We start from the raw sequence: 20501 nt of genomic DNA, 5'->3' as shown, positions 1-20501 counted from the left end.
ATTCTAAAACATTAGAAAGAAAGGAATGGGCATGTCAAAGTTGTTGTGGTGCCTCTCAAAATAATCATAGAATCGTAGGACTGGAAGGGACCTCAAGAGGTCTTCTAGTCCACTCCCCTGCACCCAAGGCAGGACTAAGTATTATCTAGACTATCCCTGACAGGTGTTTGTCTAACCTGCTCTTAAAAATCTCCAATGATGGAGATTCCACAACCTCCCTAGGCAATTTATTCCAGTGTTTAACCACCCTGACAGTTAGGAAGTTTTTCCTAATGTCCAACCTGAACTGCCGTTGCTGCAATTTAAGGCCATTAGCTCTTGTCCTGTCCTCAGAGGTTAATGAGAACACATTTCCTTATAACAAGTTTTTATGTACTTGACAACTGTTACCATGTCCCCCCTCAGTCATCTTTTCTCCAGACTAAACGGACCTAGTTTTTTCAATCTTCCTTCATAAGTCATGTTTTCTAGACCTTTAGTCATTTTTTGTTGCTTTTCTCTGGACTTTTTCCAGTTTGTGCACATGTTTCCTGAAATGTGGTGCTCAGAACTGGACATGATAGTCCAGTTGAGGCCTAATCAGTATGGAGAAGAGCGGAAGAATTACTTCTTGTGTCTTGCTTACAACACTCCTGCTAATACATCCCAGAATTATGTTTGCTATTTTCTCAATAAGTGTTTCACTGTTGACTCATATTTAGCTTGTGATCCACTATGATCCCCAGATCCCTTCCCACAGTACTCCTTCTTAGACAGTCATTTTCCATTTTGTATGCGTGCAACTGATTGTTCCTTCCTAAGTGGAATACTTTGCATTTGTCTTTATTGAATTTCATCCTGTTTACTTCAGACTTCTAGTTTGTCCAGATCATTTTGAATTTTAATCCTACCCTCCAAAACAGTTGAAACCCCTCCCAGCTTGGTATCGGCCGCAAACGTCATAAATTTACTCTCTCTGCCATTATCTAAATCACTGATGAAGCTATTGAACAGAACAGGACTCAGAACAGATCCCTGTGGGACTCCATTTGATATGCCCGTCCAGCTTGATGATGAACCACTGATAATTACTCTCTCTCTGGGAACAGTTTTCCAACCAGTTATGCACCCACCTTATAGTAGCTCCATGTAGGTTGTATTTCCCTAGTTTGTTTATGAGAGGGTCATGCAAGACAGTATCAAAAGCCTTACTAAAGTCAAGAATGCCACATCTACTGCTTCTCCTCATCCACAAGGCTTGTACCTTGTCAAAGAAAGCTGTTAGCTTGGTTTGACATGATTTGTTCTTGACAAATTCATGCTGACTGTAAATTACCACCTTATTATCATCTAGATATTTGCAAATTGATTGCTTAATATTTGCACCGCTGTCTTTTCGGGTACTGAAGGGGTTTAGCTGTCTGGTCTAGAATTCCCCAGGTTGTTCTTATTCCCTTTTTTTATAAATTGGCACTATATTTGCCCTTTTCCAGTCCTCTGGAATCTCATTCGCCTTCCATGACTTTTCAAAGATAATCGCTAATGGCTCAGATATCTCCTCAGTCAGCTCCTTGAGTATTCTAGGATGTATTTCATCAGACCCTGGTGACTTAAAGACATCTAATGTGTCTAAGTAATTTTTAACTTGTTCTTTCCCTATTTAGTCTCTGATCCTATCTCATTTTCACTGGCGTTCAATGTTAGATGTCCAGTTGCTACTAAACTTTTTGGTGAAAACTGAAACAAAAAATCATTTAGTACTTCTGCCATTTCCACAATTTTTGTTATTGTTTTTCCCCCCTCATTGAGTAAACGGCCTTTCCTGTCCTTGGTCTTCCTCTTGCTTGTAATGCAGGGATTCTCAACCTTTTTCCTTCTGAGTGCTCCCACCCAATATGCTATGTTGTGTCACTGAAACGGTTTTTCAGTAGATTAATAGCCAGGGCTAGTGTTAGGGGTAACAAGCAGATCAGTTCCCAGGACCTCATGCCACAGGGTGCCCCTCGAAGCTAAGTTGCTCAGGCTTTGGCTTCAGTCCAGAGCAGCGGGGCTCAGGATTCGGCTTTCTGCCCTGGGCCCCAGGGAGTCTAACGCTGGCCCTGCTCTGTGGTTTATTTTGGCGGACCCCATCAAACCTGCTCGTGGCCCCCTAGGGGCCCACAGAGCCCTGGTTGAGAACTGCTGTTCTAATATATTTGTAAAATGTTTTCTTGTTATCATTTATGTCTCTAGGTAGTTTAATCTCGTTTTGTGCCTTGGTCTTTCTTAATATTGTCCTACATGCTTGTGTTTGTTTATATTCATCCTTTGTAATTTACCTAGTTTCCACTTTTTGTAGGATTCTTTTTTTGAGTTTCAGATTATTGAAGATCTCCTAGTTAAGCCAGGGTGGTCTCTTGTCATACTTCCTGTCTTTCCTGCGCAGTGGGATAGTTTGCTCTTGTGCCCTAATAACGTCTTTTTGAAAAACTGCCAACTAACTTGAACTGTTTTTCCCCTTAGACTTGCTTCCCATGGGATCTTACCTGCCAACTCCCTGAGTTTGCTAACGTCTGCCTTCTTGAAATCCATTATCTATAATGTGCTGTTTTCCCTCTTACCATTCCTTAGAATCATGAATTCTATCATTTCATGATCACTTTCATCCAAGCTCCCTTCCACTTTCAAATTCTCAACCAGTTCCTCCCTATTTGTCAAAATCAAATCTAGAGCAGCCTCTTCCCTAGTAACTTTCTCCATCTTCTGAATTAAAAAATTGTCTCCAATACATTCGAATAACCTGTTGGCTAATCCATACCCTGCTGTCTTATTTTCCCAACAGATGTCTCGGTAGTTGAAGGCCCCTATGACCACCAAGTCCTGTGCCTTGGATGATTTTAGTAGTTGTTTATAAAAAGCCTCATCCACCTCTTCTTCCTGGTTAGGTGGTCTGTAGTAGACCCCTACCATGACATCACCCTTGGTTTTTTAGCCCTTTTATCCTTATCTAGATACTTTCAACAAGTCTGTCTCCTATTTCGATCTCAATCTCAGTCCAAATGTATACACTTTTGATATATAAGGCAACACTTCCTCCACTTTGATACCACTGTTGTCAACAAAATGTAGCTGTGATTTGTTGAAATTTGTACTGAGCCATGAGGAAGAGTATGATCAAAACATAACATGCAGGGAGGCACTAAACTTACAAAAGCAATTGAAGGAAGTTTCAGAGACTTGACAGATTGGAGAGTGGTGATAGTACTGTGCAGTCTGTGGACATTTGGTTTGCTGTAATCAATATCAAAGAATGAGAATTGCGCAAGGATTGAATCATAAAATGATTCAGAAAAACTATGGCACATCTGCATGACTAACATGACTGATCCCAAATGTTAGTCATAGATTGAGCTCAGAACTGGAATAAGTTGAAATGTGGCGGATGAAACATAAGAGAGAAGGAAGGAACTCAACAAATCCAAATCTATGTATGTTGTCATAAGAGGTAGTCACAGTTCATTTAATCAAAATGGTGAAAAATCATGGAATTGAAATCCTGAAAGAGAGGATAGTTGAATTCAGATTTATCAATTTTTTAAAAATCTGCACTCTTCTCTAGACAACTCAGTGTCAGTTGAGAATGTCTTTAGCACATTAAGATTGTTTTAGTTAAAACTCTGTGACAGATGAGGTGATGAGAAAGCAGGTAAGTACTGATAATGAAGGGCAGTAACAAAAGGGACTCAACTAATGTGTCAGATTTCAACATTTGGGACATTCGTTTTCATCTTACTAATATTTAATTCAGGGGAAAGTTTTCTATCCTGTATAATAGTATTGTTATTGCTAATTGTTGTATATCTTGTAACTATCAGTTTTCTTACTTAGTTTTCTCACAAAGTTCACATTGAAACCCTGTGTGAAATAAAGAAAATATACCTTCAGCAAGAATTCAAGCAGCTGCAGAAGACCTCTTTGTCTTTTCCTAAAGATAATTCAGATAACCAGAATGCACACCTGGAGGAAGGTCAGTATCATAGAAGAAACAATATACAGATACTGATTTGAAACCCTCCTTGAGGGTGCAAGCATAGCAGAAGTACAATATATTTGTATTATTTGTTTCAAAGCAAATAAAATAGGTGGGGGCAGATCATCTGTTTCCGTAAGTTAGCATAGCTCCGTTAAGTCAGTGAAGCTATGAAAACTTATACCAGCTGAGGATCTAACCTATGGGCTCCAAACCAACAAATAAAGTTGCCCAGACTTAAGCCCGCTGGAATCACCAGGACAGTGTGCTAATAATGGGGATAGTCCGATAAAGGCACATACCTCTTACCACAGTAAAAATAGGGGGGAAAAAGTTCTTTATTTGAATGCCTGTGAGAATATGAAAGGGATAATCCTGAGATGGTAGGGGAATTGACTAAGACCACCTTGTTTCCAGCTTCAACTTTTGATCCTATACAGACGATTCCTATTATAATTTCATAAGAATGTAAGAATAGTCATACTAAATTAAATCAATGGTCCATCTAGCCCAGCATCCTATCTTCTGACAGTGGTTAGATGCTTCACAGGGAGTGATCCATCCTGACATCCAGTCCCAGCTTCTGGTAATCAGTGGTTTAGGGACACCCAGAGCATGGGGTTGCGTCCCTGACCATTTTGGCTAATAGCTATTGATGGACCTATCCTCCGTGAATTTACCTAATTATTTTTTAATCCAATTATACTTTTGGCCTTCACAACATCCCCTGGCAATGGGTACCACAGATTGAGGGGGTCTGATGTGTGAAGAAGTACTTGCTTACGTTTCTTTTAAAACTGCTGCCTATTAATTTCATTGGGAGACCCCTGGTTCTTGTGTTATGCAAAGGAGTAAATAACACTTCCTTTTTCACTTTCTCCAAACCAGTCATGATTTCATAGACCTCTATCATATCCCCCCTTAGCCTTCTCTTTTCTGAGCTGAACAGTCCCAGTCTTTTTAATATATCCTTATGTGGAAGCTGTTTCATACATTTTCAGTCATTTTTGTTGCCCTTCTCTGTACCTTTTCTAATTGTTCTATATCTTTTTTGAGATGGAGTGACCAGAACTGTACGCAGTATTCAGTATGTGGGCATACCATAGATTTATATAGTGGCATTATGATATTTGCTGCCTTACTATCTGCCCCTTTCCTAATGGTTCTTAACATTCTGTTAACCTTTTTTGACTGTTGTGGCACATTAAGTGGATGTTTTCAGAGAGATATCCATGATGACTGCAAGAGCTCTTTCTTGAGAGTAATAGCTAAGTTAAAACCCACCATTTTGTATATATAATTGGGATTGTGTTTTCCAATGTGCATTACTTTGCACTTATCGACTTTGAATTACATCTGCCATTTTGTTTCCCAGTCACCCAGTTTTGTGAGATTGCTTCATAACTCTTCACAATCAGCTTTGGACTTAATTATCTTGAGTAATTTTGTATCATCAGCAAACCTTGCTACCACACTGTTTACCCCACTTTCTATATCATTTATGAATATGTAGAACAGCACAGGTTTCAATACAGATCCTGTACTAGGACGAGTGCTAGTAATAATAATAGGGCTCAGATTTTCCTAGATGCGATAGCTGATGGATTCCTTCAGCAAGTAGTTGCTGAACCGACTAGAGGGGATGCTATTTTAGATTTGGTCTTGGTGAGTAATGAGGACCTCATAGAGGAAATGGTTGTAGGGGATAATCTTGGCTCAAGTGATCATGAGCTAATTCAGTTCAAACTGAATGGAAGGATTAACAAAAATAAATCTGCAACTAAGGTTTTTGATTTCAAAAGGGCTGACTTTCAAAAATTAAGGAAATTAGTTAGGGAAGTGGATTGGACTGAAGAATTTATGGGTTTAAAGGTAGAGGAGGCCTGGGATTATTTTAAATTAAAGCTGCAGAAGCTATCGGAAGCCTGCATCCCAAGAAAGGGGAAAAAATTCATAGGCAGGAGTTGTAGACCAAGCTGGATGAGCAAGCATCTTAGAGAGGTAATTAAGAAAAAGCAGAAAGCATATAGGGAGTGGAAGAAGGGAGGGATCAGTAAGGCAAGCTACCTTATTGAGGTCAGAATATGTAGGGATAAAGTGAGACAGGCTAAAAGTCAAGTAGAGTTGGACCTTGCAAAGGGAATTAAAACCAATAGTAAAAGGTTCTATAGTCATATAAATAGGAAGAAAACAAAGAAAGAAGAAGTGGGACCGCTAAAAACTGAGGATGGAGTGGAGGTCAAGGATAATCTAGGCATGGCCCAATATCTAAACAAATACTTTGCCTCAGTCTTTAATAAGACTAAAGAGGATCTTAGGGATAATGGTAGCATGATAAATGGGAATGAGGATATGGAGGTAGACATCACCATATCTGAGGTAGAAGCGAAACTCAAACAGCTTAATGGGACTAAATCGGGGGGCCCAGATAATCTTCATCCAAGAATATTAAAAGAATTGGCACAAGAAATTGCAAGCCCATTAGCAAGAATTTTTAATGAATCTGTAAACTCAGGGGTTGTACCGTATGATTGGAGGATTGCTAACATAGTTCCTATTTTTAAGAAAGGGAAAAAAAGTGATCCAAGTAATTATAGGCCTGTTAGTTTGACATCTGTAGTATGCAAGGTCTTGGAAAAAATTTTGAAGGAGAAGGTAGTTAAGGACATTGAAGTCAATGGTAATTGGGACAAAATACAACATGGTTTTACAAAAGGTAGATCGTGCCAAACCAACCTGATCTCCTTCTTTGAGAAAGTAACAGATTTTTTAGATAAAGGAAACGCAGTGGATCTAATTTTCTTAGATTTTAGTAAGGCGTTTGATACGGTGCCACATGGGGAATTATTAGTTAAACTGGATAAGATGGGCATCAATAGGAATATTGAAAGGTGGATAGGGAATTGGTTAAAGGGGAGACTACAACGGGTCCTACTGAAAGGTGAACTGTCAAGTTGGAGGGAGGTTACCAGTGGAGTTCCTCAGGGATCGGTTTTGGGACCAATCTTATTTAATCTTTTTATTACTGACCTGGGCACAAAAAGTGGGAGTGTGCTAATAAAGTTTGCAGATGATACAAAGCTGGGAGGTATTGCTAATTTAGAGAAGGACAGGGATACCCTACAGGAGGATCTGGATGACCTTGTAAAATGGAGTAATAGGAATAGGATGAAATTTAATAGTGAGAAGTGTAAGGTCATGCATTTAGGGATTAATAACAAGAATTTTAGTTATAAGCTAGGGACGCATCAACTAGAAGTAACGGAGGAGGAAAAGGACCTTGGAGTATTGGTTGATCATAGGATGACTATGAGCTGCCAATGTGATATGGCTGTGAAAAAAGCTAATGTCGTCTTGGGATGCATCAGGAGAGGTATTTCCAGTAGGGATAAGGAGGTTTTAGTACCGTTATATAAGGCACTGGTGAGACCTCACCTGGAGTACTGTGTGCAGTTCTGGTCTCCCATGTTTAAGAAGGATGAATTCAAACTGGAACAGGTACAGAGAAGGGCTACTAGGATGATCCGAGGAATGGAAAACTTGTCTTATGAAAGGAGACTCAGGGAGCTTGGCTTGTTTAGCCTAACTAAAAGAAGGCTGAGGGGAGATATGATTGCTCTCTATAAATATATCAGAGGGATAAATACCAGAGAGGGAGAGGAATTATTTAAACTCAGTACCAATGTGGACACAAGAACAAATGGATATAAACTGGCCACTAGGAAATTTAGATTAGAAATTAGACGAAGGTTTCTAACCATCAGAGGAGTGAAGTTTTGGAATAGCCTTCCGAGGGAAGTAGTGGGGGCAAAAGATCTATCTTGCTTTAAGATTAAACTCGATAAGTTTATGGAGGAGATGGTATGATGGGATAACATGGTTTTGGTAATTAAATATTCATGGTAAATAGGCCCAATGGCCTGTGATGGGTTTTAGATGGGGTAAGATCCAAGTTACCTGGGAAAGAATTTTCCGTAGTATCTGGCTGATGAATCTTGCCCATATGCTCAGGGTTTAGCTGATCGCCATATTTGGGGTCGGGAAGGAATTTTCCTCCAGGGCAGATTGGAAGAGGCCCTGGAGGTTTTTCGCCTTCCTCTGTAGCATGGGGCACGGGTCACTTGCTGGAGGATTCTCTGCTCCTTGAGGTCTTTAAACTACAATTTGAGGACTTCAATAGCACAGATATAGGTGTGAGGTTTTTTTTGTAGGAGTGGTGGGTGAAATTCTGTGGCCTGCGTTGTGCAGGAGGTCAGACTAGATGATCATAATGGTCCCTTCTGACCTAAATATCTATGAATCTATGAATCAGATCCCTTTGGAAAGTGGTAAATAGCAGGGTCCCAATATGAAAAATGATCAGTTGTTCCTACCCTTTGTTTCCTATCTTTCAACCAGTTACTGATCCACGAGAGCACCTTCTCTTTTTATCCCATGAATGCTTAGTTTGCTTAACAGGCTTTGGTGTCAGATTTGGTCAAAAGCTTTCTGAAGGTCCAAGAACACCATATCAGTTGGATTACCCTTGTCCACATTTCTTGACACCCTCAAAGAATTCTAATAGATTGATGAGGCATGATTTTCCTTTAGCCATATTGACTCTTCCCCAACATATGTTAATCTATGTGTCTGATAATTCTGTTCTTTGCTATAGTTTCAAACAATTTGTCTGGCATTCCATTAACTATCCTCCACTTATCTGGTACAGAGGCTGATTTAAGCTGTAGGTGACAGTTAGTAGTTCTGGAATTTCACGTTTGAGTTCCTTCAGAACTCTTGGGTGAATACCATCTACTCCTGACTTGTTACTGTTTAATTTATTAATTTGTTCCAAAATCTCCTCTGTTGAAACCTCTCAGTCTGGGACAGTTCCTCAGATTTGTCACCTAAAAAGAATGGCTCAGATGTGAGACTCTCCCTCATATCCTCTGCAGTGAAGACCAATGCAAAGAATTAATTTAGCTTCTCTGCAATTGCCTTGTCTTCCTTGATCGTCTAGTGAGCCCACTGATTGTTTTGATATACTTTTAAAAAATTGCTGTTAATTTTTGTGTCCTTTGCAAGTTGCTCTTCAAATTATTTTTGGGCGCCTAATTATAATTGTACACTTTACTTGCCAGAGTTTATGCTCCTTTCTGTTTTCCTCAGTAGGATTTGACTTCAGTTTATAAAGGATGCCTTTTTGCCTCTAACCATCTCTTTTACTCTGTTGTTTAGCCATGGTAGCATTTTTTTCCCTCTTTTTTTTTTTTTTTTTTAATTTGACATTTATTTTGAGCCTCTATTACTGTATTTTTAAATCGTTTCAGTTCAGCTTGCAGGTCTTTCGCTCTTGTGACTGTTCCTTCTAATTTCCATTCAGCTAACTTCCTCATTTTTGGGTAGTTCCCCTCTGTGAAGTTAAATGCTATTGTGGTGGATTTCTTTGGTATTTTCCCCTCTAGAAGGATGTTAAATTTAATTACATTATGGTTGTTAACAACAAGTGGTTCAGCTATATTCACCTTTTGGACCAGTGCTCCTCTTAGGACCGAGTCAAGTATTGCCTCTTCCCTTTTGGGTTCTAGCTGCTCCAAGAAACAATCATTAATGGTGTCTAAAAATGTTATCTCTGTACCCTGTCCTGAGGTGACATGTTCCCAGTCAATCTGGGGAGAGTTGAAATCCTCCATCATTGGGTTTTCTGTTCTTGTAGCCTCTCTAATCTCCCTGAGCATTTCACAGTGACTGTCACCATACTGGTCAGGTGGTCAGTCGTATATTCCTAGTGCAAAACTCTTACTATTCAAGCATGGAATTTCTGTCCATAGAGATTCTATGGTACAGTTTGATTCATTTAAGATTTTTACTATATTTGACTCTATGCTTTCTTTTGCATTTAGTGCCCTTCCTGCACCAGCACAATCTACTCTCGTTCTTATATATTTTGTATCCTGATATTACCATGTCCCATTGATTACCATTGTTCCTCCAAGTTTTTGTGATGCCTTTTATATCAATATCCTCATTTAATATGAGGCACTTAAGTTCACCCATCTTAGTATTTAGACCTCTAGCATTTGTATACAAGCACTTATAAAATTTTTCAATATTTAGTTGTCTGCCTTCATATGATGTAATTAAATGGGATTCTTTTCCATTTGACTGTTTCTCTTCAGTTCCTACCTGTACTTTATCATCTTCTATCCTCTCCTTTTTACTAGGATATAGAGTATTCCCTTTAATAAATTCTCCCTAAGGGATATCTCTGTCCGAATCTTGTACTCCTCTACACCTGCTGGTCTCTTAAAATGTACTAATCTTAAAATGTTAGTGCATTAATTCAGTAAAGCATTTTCTGGGTATTACATGTATAGATTTAATAATACTTAGCATTTATATAAGACTTTATATCTTCATAGTACATTACAAACATAATATAATCCACAGAATACCCCAGTGAGGTGGGAGCAGTGGCAAGTAGTAGTATTTCTATTTTACAAATGGGGAAACTGAGGCAGGGTAAATCCAAAAAGGAGTTAATGTCAGAACGAGGATTTGATCTTTGGTGTCTAGGCTCCTAGGCCTATGATTAAAATAAGAAAAGTGGTGGGCAAATTGTGAGAATTATTTTTGCCTCGAATAATAATAAGGTAGGTTGTTTGCAACTAATTCTTATTCCGCGTGTATTTCATGTCTTATTAAAATAATAACATGCATTGGTTGTGTTCTCAGGTTAGAATTTTCACTTTTTCAGAGCTGTGGCCTGTATATATGGAATTAACCAATGGGAAGATATATGGCTGTGATTTCATTGTCAGTGCAACTGGAGTTGTGCCAAATGTTAAGCCATTTCTTGATGGTAATAATGTAAGGGTCATTATTAAATATAACTACTGACTTTCTTCTTTTTAAATTAAAGTTGGTTTTAACTTCAAAACAAAAGAAAATATACTTTGGTAGCTATTTTATGTTACATTTCCTAAGATAAAATGTTGAAAGGTAAGGATTTTGCATGTTGCAAACAAATTTAAAATGAGGTAAATGCTATGAAATTGACTACACTAGAAATTCCTAATATAGTAAAAGATGAATTTCTGTAGAGTTATGGGCTCTTATAGTTAGACCAAATCAATATCAAAGCTGGTATTAAAATTTGAGAATTTCTAGGTCACAATCGCATGTTGAGACCATGAGATCATCATGCTGCTTCCCATACTTATATCTATGTTAAGAGTGGTTTTTGTTTTTTCGTACTTTACGGTATTGGTAAAACACCAGTCCCTGAGGAAAACATACAGCTGATATTACAAAAACATCTTTGTTTCTTACCTAGTGTTCGGTATTGAGGTATGAAATGTAAATTGTGAATTATTGCTACATGTTGACTCGCTTGTGAAGTCACTCATACTCCTTTGTTACATCCCTATGGGATATCAATAAATTTAAAAAAAAAAAAAAAACCCTTGCAAAGATACGCCATGTACTAAAAACAACACTTCATGCTGCCTTGGGGTTCTATGCTATCTGTAACACCAAGGAATTAATATATGCTGATGTGTTACAATGGAGTGTAATCTGGCTGACTTCCACTTCAGGCAATCTTAAATTAAAATAAGTTTAGAATCACAGAAGTACCAGTGACCGTCTTATCAATGCTACATATGGATTTTGGAGTTAGCTCACTTTAAAAGAAAAATATGTGCAGATCACTTGTAAATCACAGCACTGATCTCCATTTTAAACTGTGTTCTAATAGTTTTTATGTGAATATGAACAGCACATATTAATGTGCTCTCTGTGGGACTACAATTTAAAACTACTGTGAAAATTCAGTTTATATTGAATATGCCCAGCTGCTTATTAAACAGATATTCCAACAGAGCACATTACATCTGTAGTCTATACTGATTGCCTGTTTTGGATTGAATTTGAGGTGTTGGATTTTGACCTATAGGTATGAATCCCTAAATAATATGGAGCCTTTCTCTGTGAGAAACTGCCATTGGGTGATTTTGGGAAAAGGGACAAGATTTCTGCTGATGATCAAGCAAAAGGAGGTAGCAGGGAAGTGGAAAGAGAAGAGCATGAGGAAGGCTGGAACAAGACTACATAAGGCTTTTAAAAAGCATAGTCAACAATTTGAACTGGATTCTGAAATGAATGCAGAGCCACAGAAGTAGTTTGAGGATGGGGGTGGTGTGATAGCCCTTCTTTGTATGTGTAGAAAAGTGGGAAGCAGCATGCTGAACATGTTTGATCTTGGTGAAGCCGCAGAAAAGGGAGCTGCCATAGCCAATAGCATCAGGTTTTGATATTGGGCCAGATTAAATTAATTTAGTTGGTAAATTTACAGAAGGGATTAATTTAGTCCATTATATCCAAATGGGATGCTGCTGTACATAAACTAAATAAAATAAATGAGATTGCAGCAGAATAGTGTGGACTTATTCAGGAATGAAGGCTGACTTACAGTACAGGGTAGGGAAAGAATAAGCAGCCTCTAAAAGAAGTCACACCACATGTTTTAACTAATTTATTTTTGCCATTTTGAGTGTCTCTTTATGTTTGAATGATAAAATTGAGTGGTATTGAGAAATTACATTTAGCTCTTGACTATAATATGGAGAAGTGTTTTATTAGCTCAGCCAAAGATGTTTAACCAGGACATACATTGTTGGAAAAGCTGCTTTAATGTGGCCTGCCTCCGGGAACCTATTTTATTCAACTAAAATGAATGTGTTTTCTGTTTTAACAAGACAGTTTCAATTTACAAGCTGCTTTGTGATGATGGTTTCTTCTCCTGACAATTATAAGGAGTCCTATTAGAAGCAGGGCTAAAGGTCACAAATCTGACTAGTTGGCTGTCAATTAATCACATTAACACGTGATTAACTCAGAAAAATTAATCACGATTAAAAATTTAATCACAATTAATCGCATTTATAACAGAATACCAATTGAAATATATTAAATATTTGTGGATGTTTTTCTATATTTTCAATATTGATTTCAATTACAACACAGAATACAAAGTGCACAGTGCTCACTTTATATTATTATTTTTGGTTACAAGTATTTGCACTGTAAAAATGATAAAAGAAATAGTATTTTTAAATGACCTCATACAGGTACTGAAGTGCAATCTCTTTATCGTGAAAGTTTAACTCACAAATGCAGATTTTTTTGGTTACATAACTGCACTCAAAAACAAAACAGTGTAAAACTTTAGAGCCTACAAGTCCATTCAGTCCTACTTCTTATTCTGCCAATCGCGGACAAACCAGTTTGTTTACATTGATGGGAGATATTGCTGCCTGGTTCTTATTTCCAATGTCACCTGAAAGTGAGAACAGGCATTTGCATGGCACTTTTGTAGCCAGCATTGCAAAGTATTTACCTGCCATATATGCTAAACATTCATATGGCTCTTCATGCTTCGACCACCATTCCAGAAGACATGCTTCCATGCTGATGATGCTCGTTAAAAAAATAATACATCAATTAAATTTGTGACCGTACTCCGTGGAGGTGTGGGGGGGGAGAGAATTGTATGTCTCCTGCTCTGTTTTACCCGCATTCTGCATATATTTCATGTTATAGCAGTCTCAGATGATGACCCAGCACAAGTTCATTTTAAGAACACTTTCACAGCAGATTGGTACCTTCTTTGCATTTTGTCAAATGTGAGATTTCTAAAAATAGCTACAGCACTCCACCCAAAATTTAAGACTATGAAGTGCTATCCAAAATTTGAGAGGGACGAGGTGTGGCGCATGCTTTTAGAAGTCTTAAAAGAGCAACACTCGGATGCGGAAACTACAGAACCCAAACCACCAAAAAAGAAAATCAGCGTTCTGCTGGTGACATCTGACTCAGATGATGAAAATGAACATGCGTCAGTCCACACTGCTTTGGATCGTTATCAAGCAGAACCCGTCATCAGCATGGAAGCATGTCCTCTGGAATGGTGCACGAAGGGACATATGAATCTTTAGCACATCTGGCACGTAAATATCTTGCAATGCCAGCTACAACTGTGCAATGCAAACGCCTGTTCTCATTTTCAGGTGACATTGTAAGCAAGAAGCGGGCAGCATTATCTCCTGCAAATTGTAACCAATCTTGTTTGTGTGAGTAATTGGCTGATCAAGAAGTAGGACTGAGTGGACTTGTAGGTGCTAAAGTTTTACATTTGTTTTATTTTTGAGTGCAGTTTTTTTACATAATTCTACATTTGTAAGTTCAACTTTCATGATAGAGATTGCATTACAGTACTTGTATGAGGTGAATTGAAAAATACATTTTTTTGTTTTTTACAATGCAAATATTTGTAATCAAAAATATATAACGTGAGCACTGTACACTTTGTATTCTGTGTTGTAATTGAAATTAATATATTTGAAAATGTAAACATCCAAAAATATTTCAAATGGTATTCTATTGTTTAACAGCGCTATTAATTGTACGATTAATCGTGATTAATTTTTTTTAATCGCTTGACAGCCCTACTAATAACGTTAGCCTGTATTGCCCAATAGTAGCCAGGGAACTGCCCTGTTGGATAAGAGATGCCAATGTGGTTTTAAAATTGCACGTTTTGGTTGAATGGAGTTGCTTAATGTGGCAGAGACGTGTGAAATGATGGACAGCTTTAAGACAAATACTATGTAAATAAGATGGGCACTTAACCAGGATGAATTTAAACCTCCTGGGGCATTCCAATTAAATGGCTTTTGATAGGTAGTTTTTCTTCAGTACTGATCCATACAAATACTTAGTTTGCTCTAGGTGAAGATGGCGGTCTGAAAGTGGATAAACATATGCACTCTTCAGTAGCAGATATCTATGCAGCAGGGGATATCTGCACTGCATCGTGGGAACCTAGTCCAGTGTGGCAGCAGGTGAATAAATTTATATGCGCTCTAATCCAAAGGCTAAATAGCACAGTAATTTTTGTACATCTAATGTATGTACATATGAGGCTAATTCAAGTAGTAAATCTCAATAGAGTGTGATGATTCTACCTGGTATCAACGCACCTATAGTTTGTTTCTGAACACCAAGTCACTCCTCATCTCTAGATGGGTGGGGCTACTGAGTATATACAATATGTGAACTGATATGTTCATTACACATAGCATGTCTATTAACCTTGTGTTTTTTTTAGATGAGGCTTTGGACCCAAGCTAGGCAGATGGGATGGTATGCAGCAAAGTGCATGGTAGCAGATTCTTTGGGGGAATCTATTGACATGGACTTCAGTTTTGAACTCTTTGCTCATGTTACAAAATTTTTCAATTATAAGGTAAGTAAACTAATTCTGACACAGTTAGTTTAAAAGCACTGATTAGTTGGTATTGGCATCTGTTGACTTGATCAAACCATCTTGCCACTCAAACGATTTCTTAGTTGGCTAATATTGACAGACACTGATTGTATACTGCATAAAACATTCTGTTAATGTTTCATTCATTGTTTTTGTATTGATGCTAACCTTGAAGGCTAAACACTAGAACTGAATACAGGGCCTACAAACACAACTCAGCTTATGTCAGTGAACTTATCCTCCATCTTTGACACACATTTCTAGCTATATCCTTATGGTGCATTCTGTGGTTATGTTCACTGCCCACTCAACATGGTGGTTGGTTCATTAAATGCTTTGCATCTCAATGGATGATTATGCCTAACCCCAACTCTTGAAATCAGTTGTGTTCCAATGGCAACTTTTTAAAGTAGATTGTCGCTATGTGTCAAAACAATAGTCTGTGTGTTGTGGAAAAATATCCACGGAGATGAGATTTAGATCACCAAACTTGTTTAATCTGAGATCGAAAAGAGATGCAAATTCAGTTTTCCAAAGATGATTAAATATATCTTATTTTGTCATCTGGTTCATAATCCCCCATTTTGTAACTTCTGTGAAATCATTCTACTATAAAATATACACACTGCAGTTCCCCCTGTGGTCAAATCTTAAAGTGCTTTTTAAAGTTAAGTAATTTATTGCTTTTACGGAGAAGGAAATTAAATCACAGGGCGATAGCAGACTGCCCCAAGGTGATATAGTGATGTGGTGTCAGAGTGAGGAATAGAACCTAGGTCTCTTGACACCCAGTTCTCTGCTCCAGATCTTGCTGTCTGTAAGCCAGTGAGAGTTGTTTGCACACATCTGAGAGTAGAATTTCCCATTAACATAAACCCTTTTGAAGTTTGCAGCAAAGCGAAGATTCTGAATCATTGTGTTCCTCTTGTAATATCTTAATTTTTCTCCCCATCTCTAGGTGGTGCTTTTGGGAAAGTACAATGCTCAGGGTTTGGATTTAGACTGTGAACTAATGTTGAGGTGTACCAAAGGGCAAGAATACATCAAAGTGGTGATGCAGAATGGACGAATGATGGGAGCTGTATTGATTGGTGAAACTGATTTAGAAGAAACCTTTGAAAACTTGATTTTAAATCAGATGGATCTTTCAGCATATGGGGAAGATCTCCTAAATCCAAATGTTGACATAGAGGATTATTTTGACTGAAACAAAAACATTGCTTTCCATGATTTTATTTAGAGTTTGAACTTTCAGTGCTGTGGTTTATATAACAGTTTACTCAGAGTTTACAGAAATCAAGTAACCAGCTGTAATTACAATTCTGGAGTGAAGATATAGTGCTGGTGCTGCCAGGCAGTTGGGTGATGGGAGATACATGCTGAAATGGAGCAGCACAAAAAAAAAATTCTTCAGTATATCAGGACGAAGTGTACATAAGTCTACGATAAATCAGATTGGGAGTTATTGTTCCTTTTTTAAAACGGGAATTTTTCACATTTTAGTAATATAGTACTTGAAAACCTTGAACTGTGGCAACCAGATTGGAATTCTATATTGTTTGACAACTGGCTTGTCTTTCCTTGTCATTCTTAACCGAGCATGTTGGGAGTACTGCACTGGCTTGTCCTAGAAGTGCTGCCTAGCAATTTGGGGCTGGTAGAGCACAAAGGCACTTAAAGAAAGGGGTAGCAGTCACACTGCATTTTCAGTATCACCTGCAGGAAGACTTGCATTAACAGGATCCCCTGGAGGAGCCTTACTCTTGGAAACTGCCACATCATGTCAGTTTGGGCATTATACAGATTTTCATCAGCCCATTCCCAAAGGGGAAGTCCAGGGCACGCACTAAGTTCTTTGTGGCCCCTTGTGTCCAAATGTATGTGCAGGTTCATCCCAGGTAACTGACATGGTCATTTAAAAAAGACACTTTTAAAACGGGCTTGTTTTTGCTAAGACTTTTTTGCTCCCTCAGACTTATTTGAACTCTGTTTCCAGGGAGGAGTTTGTGGAGGTATTAAAGCCTAAAACTTGTATTGTAGCAAGTGCCAATTGAATATTTAATTTTGAGCTGCAAAATAATTACGCTTTTATTTCTGCCACTAAAATAAATTTACAATAATAATCTAAGCACCTAGTATAGTGGAACTTATACAAGTGGCATGTTATAAATGGTGACAGTACAAACCAATTCAAATCTCAAGCATTTCCTGCAGCTAGCTTTCAGGATCTGTTAACCCTTGAAAATAAGTGCTCAAAGGAGCCAAGAACTTTAAAGCCATTCCTAAATATCTTCTCTGTATTCTACAGTGCAAGCTATAGCAATGGGATATTTTAACATAAAAGAGCCCAGTATTAATGTCCAAAGCAATATTTTTTTCTTTTTAAAATTACACTAACAGTACAGTGCACTCCACTGAATCAGGATGGCCATTTTCATTGAAACTTCTTCCAGAAAATCCTTTTAGCCTAATTATGTAGTATTCATTGCTGTTCATAAATAAGCAGGAGTGAATTAATTCCACTTAAAGGGAAGCTTTCAGTAAATGGTGTTTAATCCTGTATGAAATTTTAAGCTTTAGTCTTAACACACATTGAAATTACTACAAGAAACAATAAAGATGAATCAAAACAAGTAGTTTTTATGCACTACAAAACTATTTTGGTAGCTGTGGATATTGCTGAAAAAAGTGTCTTAAATGTAACAGTCTAATTTTCCATTTATTGTCAAAACTATACTAGTGCGCAGAGCCAAAAATATTGAAACAAGGAAGTTCAGCATTTTTACAGATGCTCCATCACTGACACCTGCTGTTCAGAGAAGGGGGGGGCAGGGAAGTATGACTGTAAGAGATAAGGATGAAACTTTACCTTTTCTGTGAGGAACTTGGTTTATTTATCATGAAGCACTAGCCTACAAACATATCAGGTGTGACCACCTGCCCTGGCCCCAGCCAAATCAGCAGCAGATAAATGTTTTAACCACCTGGAAAAGCTGTTAGATAAACAGCATGTAAGAATTTTGAAAACTTGAACTAACTTAACAGGTGCCCAAATATAGCTTTATTGTAGGTACCTGGGTTTTTTGAAAATCTTGACAAATGCATATTTATGTAGGTGATTTACCAGAGCATCATGTCTGCACCTATTACATCTACATTTAAGGATGTGAAGTCACTTGCTTATTAAATTCAGCTATAAAAAAAATTTCTTTGGTGAAGGGGAGGGGAGGTTGTACTGCAGAAGAAAAGAGAAGATTTTCTTTGTTGGTATGGACTGTTAATATAGATCTATATGAAGGTTTGGTAAGGGAGCAAAGGAGAGTTAAGGTGATCAAAGCCACACTTTGGAAAGCAGCCTTTTTTCATAGTCATCATGTAATGCCCCAAACCCTGCTCCAGCATTCTGGTATGATGTGTTACGTGCCTGCTGTTTCGGTGCAGCAATTATTTTAAAAAATGTGAACACCACACTTCAAAGAAGTCCATGACCAAAAAGCAGTGACTTCAGTGTTTGAAGGATGAGGCCCAGGGGTAAAAGTATGTATGGCAGGAGAAGGTAGTGATATTCTAAGCTCTGCCTACACAAGTACCATTAACAGCAGTTCAGAATATAGTTAAGTCCTTTTGTGGGGGTTGAATATATCAAGTCCATCAGTTCTCTTGGGCTTCGCTTCCCCTGGTTGAGGTTTGTGTGACCTGCTAGGTTCTTTGGGAGTTCAGACCTGCTAGAGCTCTTCACCTTTGGGGAAGAAAGTGGTGGTACTCTCTCCCACCCACTCATTTAGTATGGCTAAAGCTGCTGTTCCCAATCGATTGATCATTCAGTGGTAAGAGGAAAAACTATATTATAAAGATCTTCACAGTTAAATGTAAACATTTAAAGTATTATCATTAAGCATGTGATTAGCATCCATTAAAATGAGGCAGGTCACACCTCTGAGCTATCATTTCAGGTTCTACGAACAGACATCACTGCAACAGCTAGCTTTGAAAAAGTGACCAAAATGTACTTCTCACTAACCGTACCACAGAATCTTACAAATGGAAGCGTGTGGAGAACAATGCTGTAGCATGAAAGAGGGTCTGATATTCCAGCACAGGCCCAATCCTGCCAACCTCACCTGGCAAAATGCATTAACGTCCAGAATTTTCCCCTAGTAAAACTTGCAGAATTTAGCCAAACACAATATTAGTTGTTTTTTTCCCCCTAGGATAAAAGATGGCTAAACGATTTCTTTGAGATTTTGCTGATGGGCTTGTACACACTGCTAGCCTTCATAATTAATTTTCATGAAGTTGGCCAAAAGACTTTGCTAAATACTAATTTTATAAATTTTACAAAATGTACCAAAATTTCTCAACAGCTCAATATCCATTTTTAAAGCCATCCAGGCCAAACTAACATTTGGTGTGTTTAAAAAGTAGCTGCACGCCAGGATATCTGACATAGCATCTGAAATAGCATAACTATGACAGCTGCTCGTGCTGTGGTACACCAAACTTCTAAAGTACCTAGTAGCACACCATGTGTACCACACCTGTGGCAAGCACTGAAGGCACTTCAAATTCTAGGCACTTAGACCAAATGGGTCCCAGCTACTCTTCATACACATGGCTAAAGGAAGGGACGTTTTACTAGGGCTGGCCAAAAGGGGAAATACTCTAGCAACAGTGGCTTAGACAGTTGCAATTTAAGGTGGAACAATAGTGGTTCCTAGTTGGGCTTGGTGAGGGGAGGGCTGTGGGTGCTAGGGTTCCTCAAGTCTGGTATCTGAGTGCCTCTCCAATCCAATCTCAGCTAGAGGCAAATAGGAGCTTTCAGGTTTTAAGGCCAGGATAGGTTAGTATTATTGAGGCTCCTCTGCAGTTGCTTCCTGCCCAGTCTCTGGTGCTTGCCCACAGGTTCTGCACTACCTGATCTGGTTGCAACATCTACTACTCACAACCTGTTCATGCACAGTATGAGCTCTACCTATGACTCCCCTGCATTCAACTTGCCTGCTACTCCAAATTTACCATGCAGCCACCACTCCTCCAAAGCAAGATTTGCTGGGTCAGGTTCTTCCATAGAGTTGCTGCTTCCTCCCACTATGGACCAGGGGAATGGGATGACATCCATCATAGATGGTCAGGGGGAAGGGAACTGATGGGAATGGTAGTTTCCTGCTTAGCCAATTTAAAGAAAGCATTTTGTGAGACTCCTAC

At 38.4% G+C, this 20501-nt stretch overlaps 1 protein-coding gene across 3 annotated transcripts in view; it reads left to right on the top strand.

The window, feature by feature from the left end:
- Positions 1-17929, top strand: part of PYROXD1 (pyridine nucleotide-disulphide oxidoreductase domain 1) — a 40983-nt gene extending 23054 nt beyond the window's left edge. For all 3 annotated transcript variants that reach the window (XM_077826556.1, XM_077826547.1, XM_077826566.1), the window contains 5 exons: positions 3847-3985; positions 10725-10837; positions 14749-14871; positions 15138-15275; positions 16255-17929. In XM_077826556.1, coding sequence (XP_077682682.1) covers positions 3847-3985; positions 10725-10837; positions 14749-14871; positions 15138-15275; positions 16255-16503 — 762 coding nt within the window. In that variant the 3' untranslated portion in view covers positions 16504-17929. The remainder of the gene's footprint in view (positions 1-3846; positions 3986-10724; positions 10838-14748; positions 14872-15137; positions 15276-16254) is intronic.
- The last annotated feature ends 2572 nt before the right edge of the window (positions 17930-20501 follow it).

Source organism: Eretmochelys imbricata, chromosome 1 (genome assembly GCF_965152235.1).
Source record: "Eretmochelys imbricata isolate rEreImb1 chromosome 1, rEreImb1.hap1, whole genome shotgun sequence".
Lineage (NCBI taxonomy): Eukaryota > Metazoa > Chordata > Testudines > Cheloniidae > Eretmochelys > Eretmochelys imbricata.
This window is presented reverse-complemented; position numbering and strand designations above follow the sequence as displayed.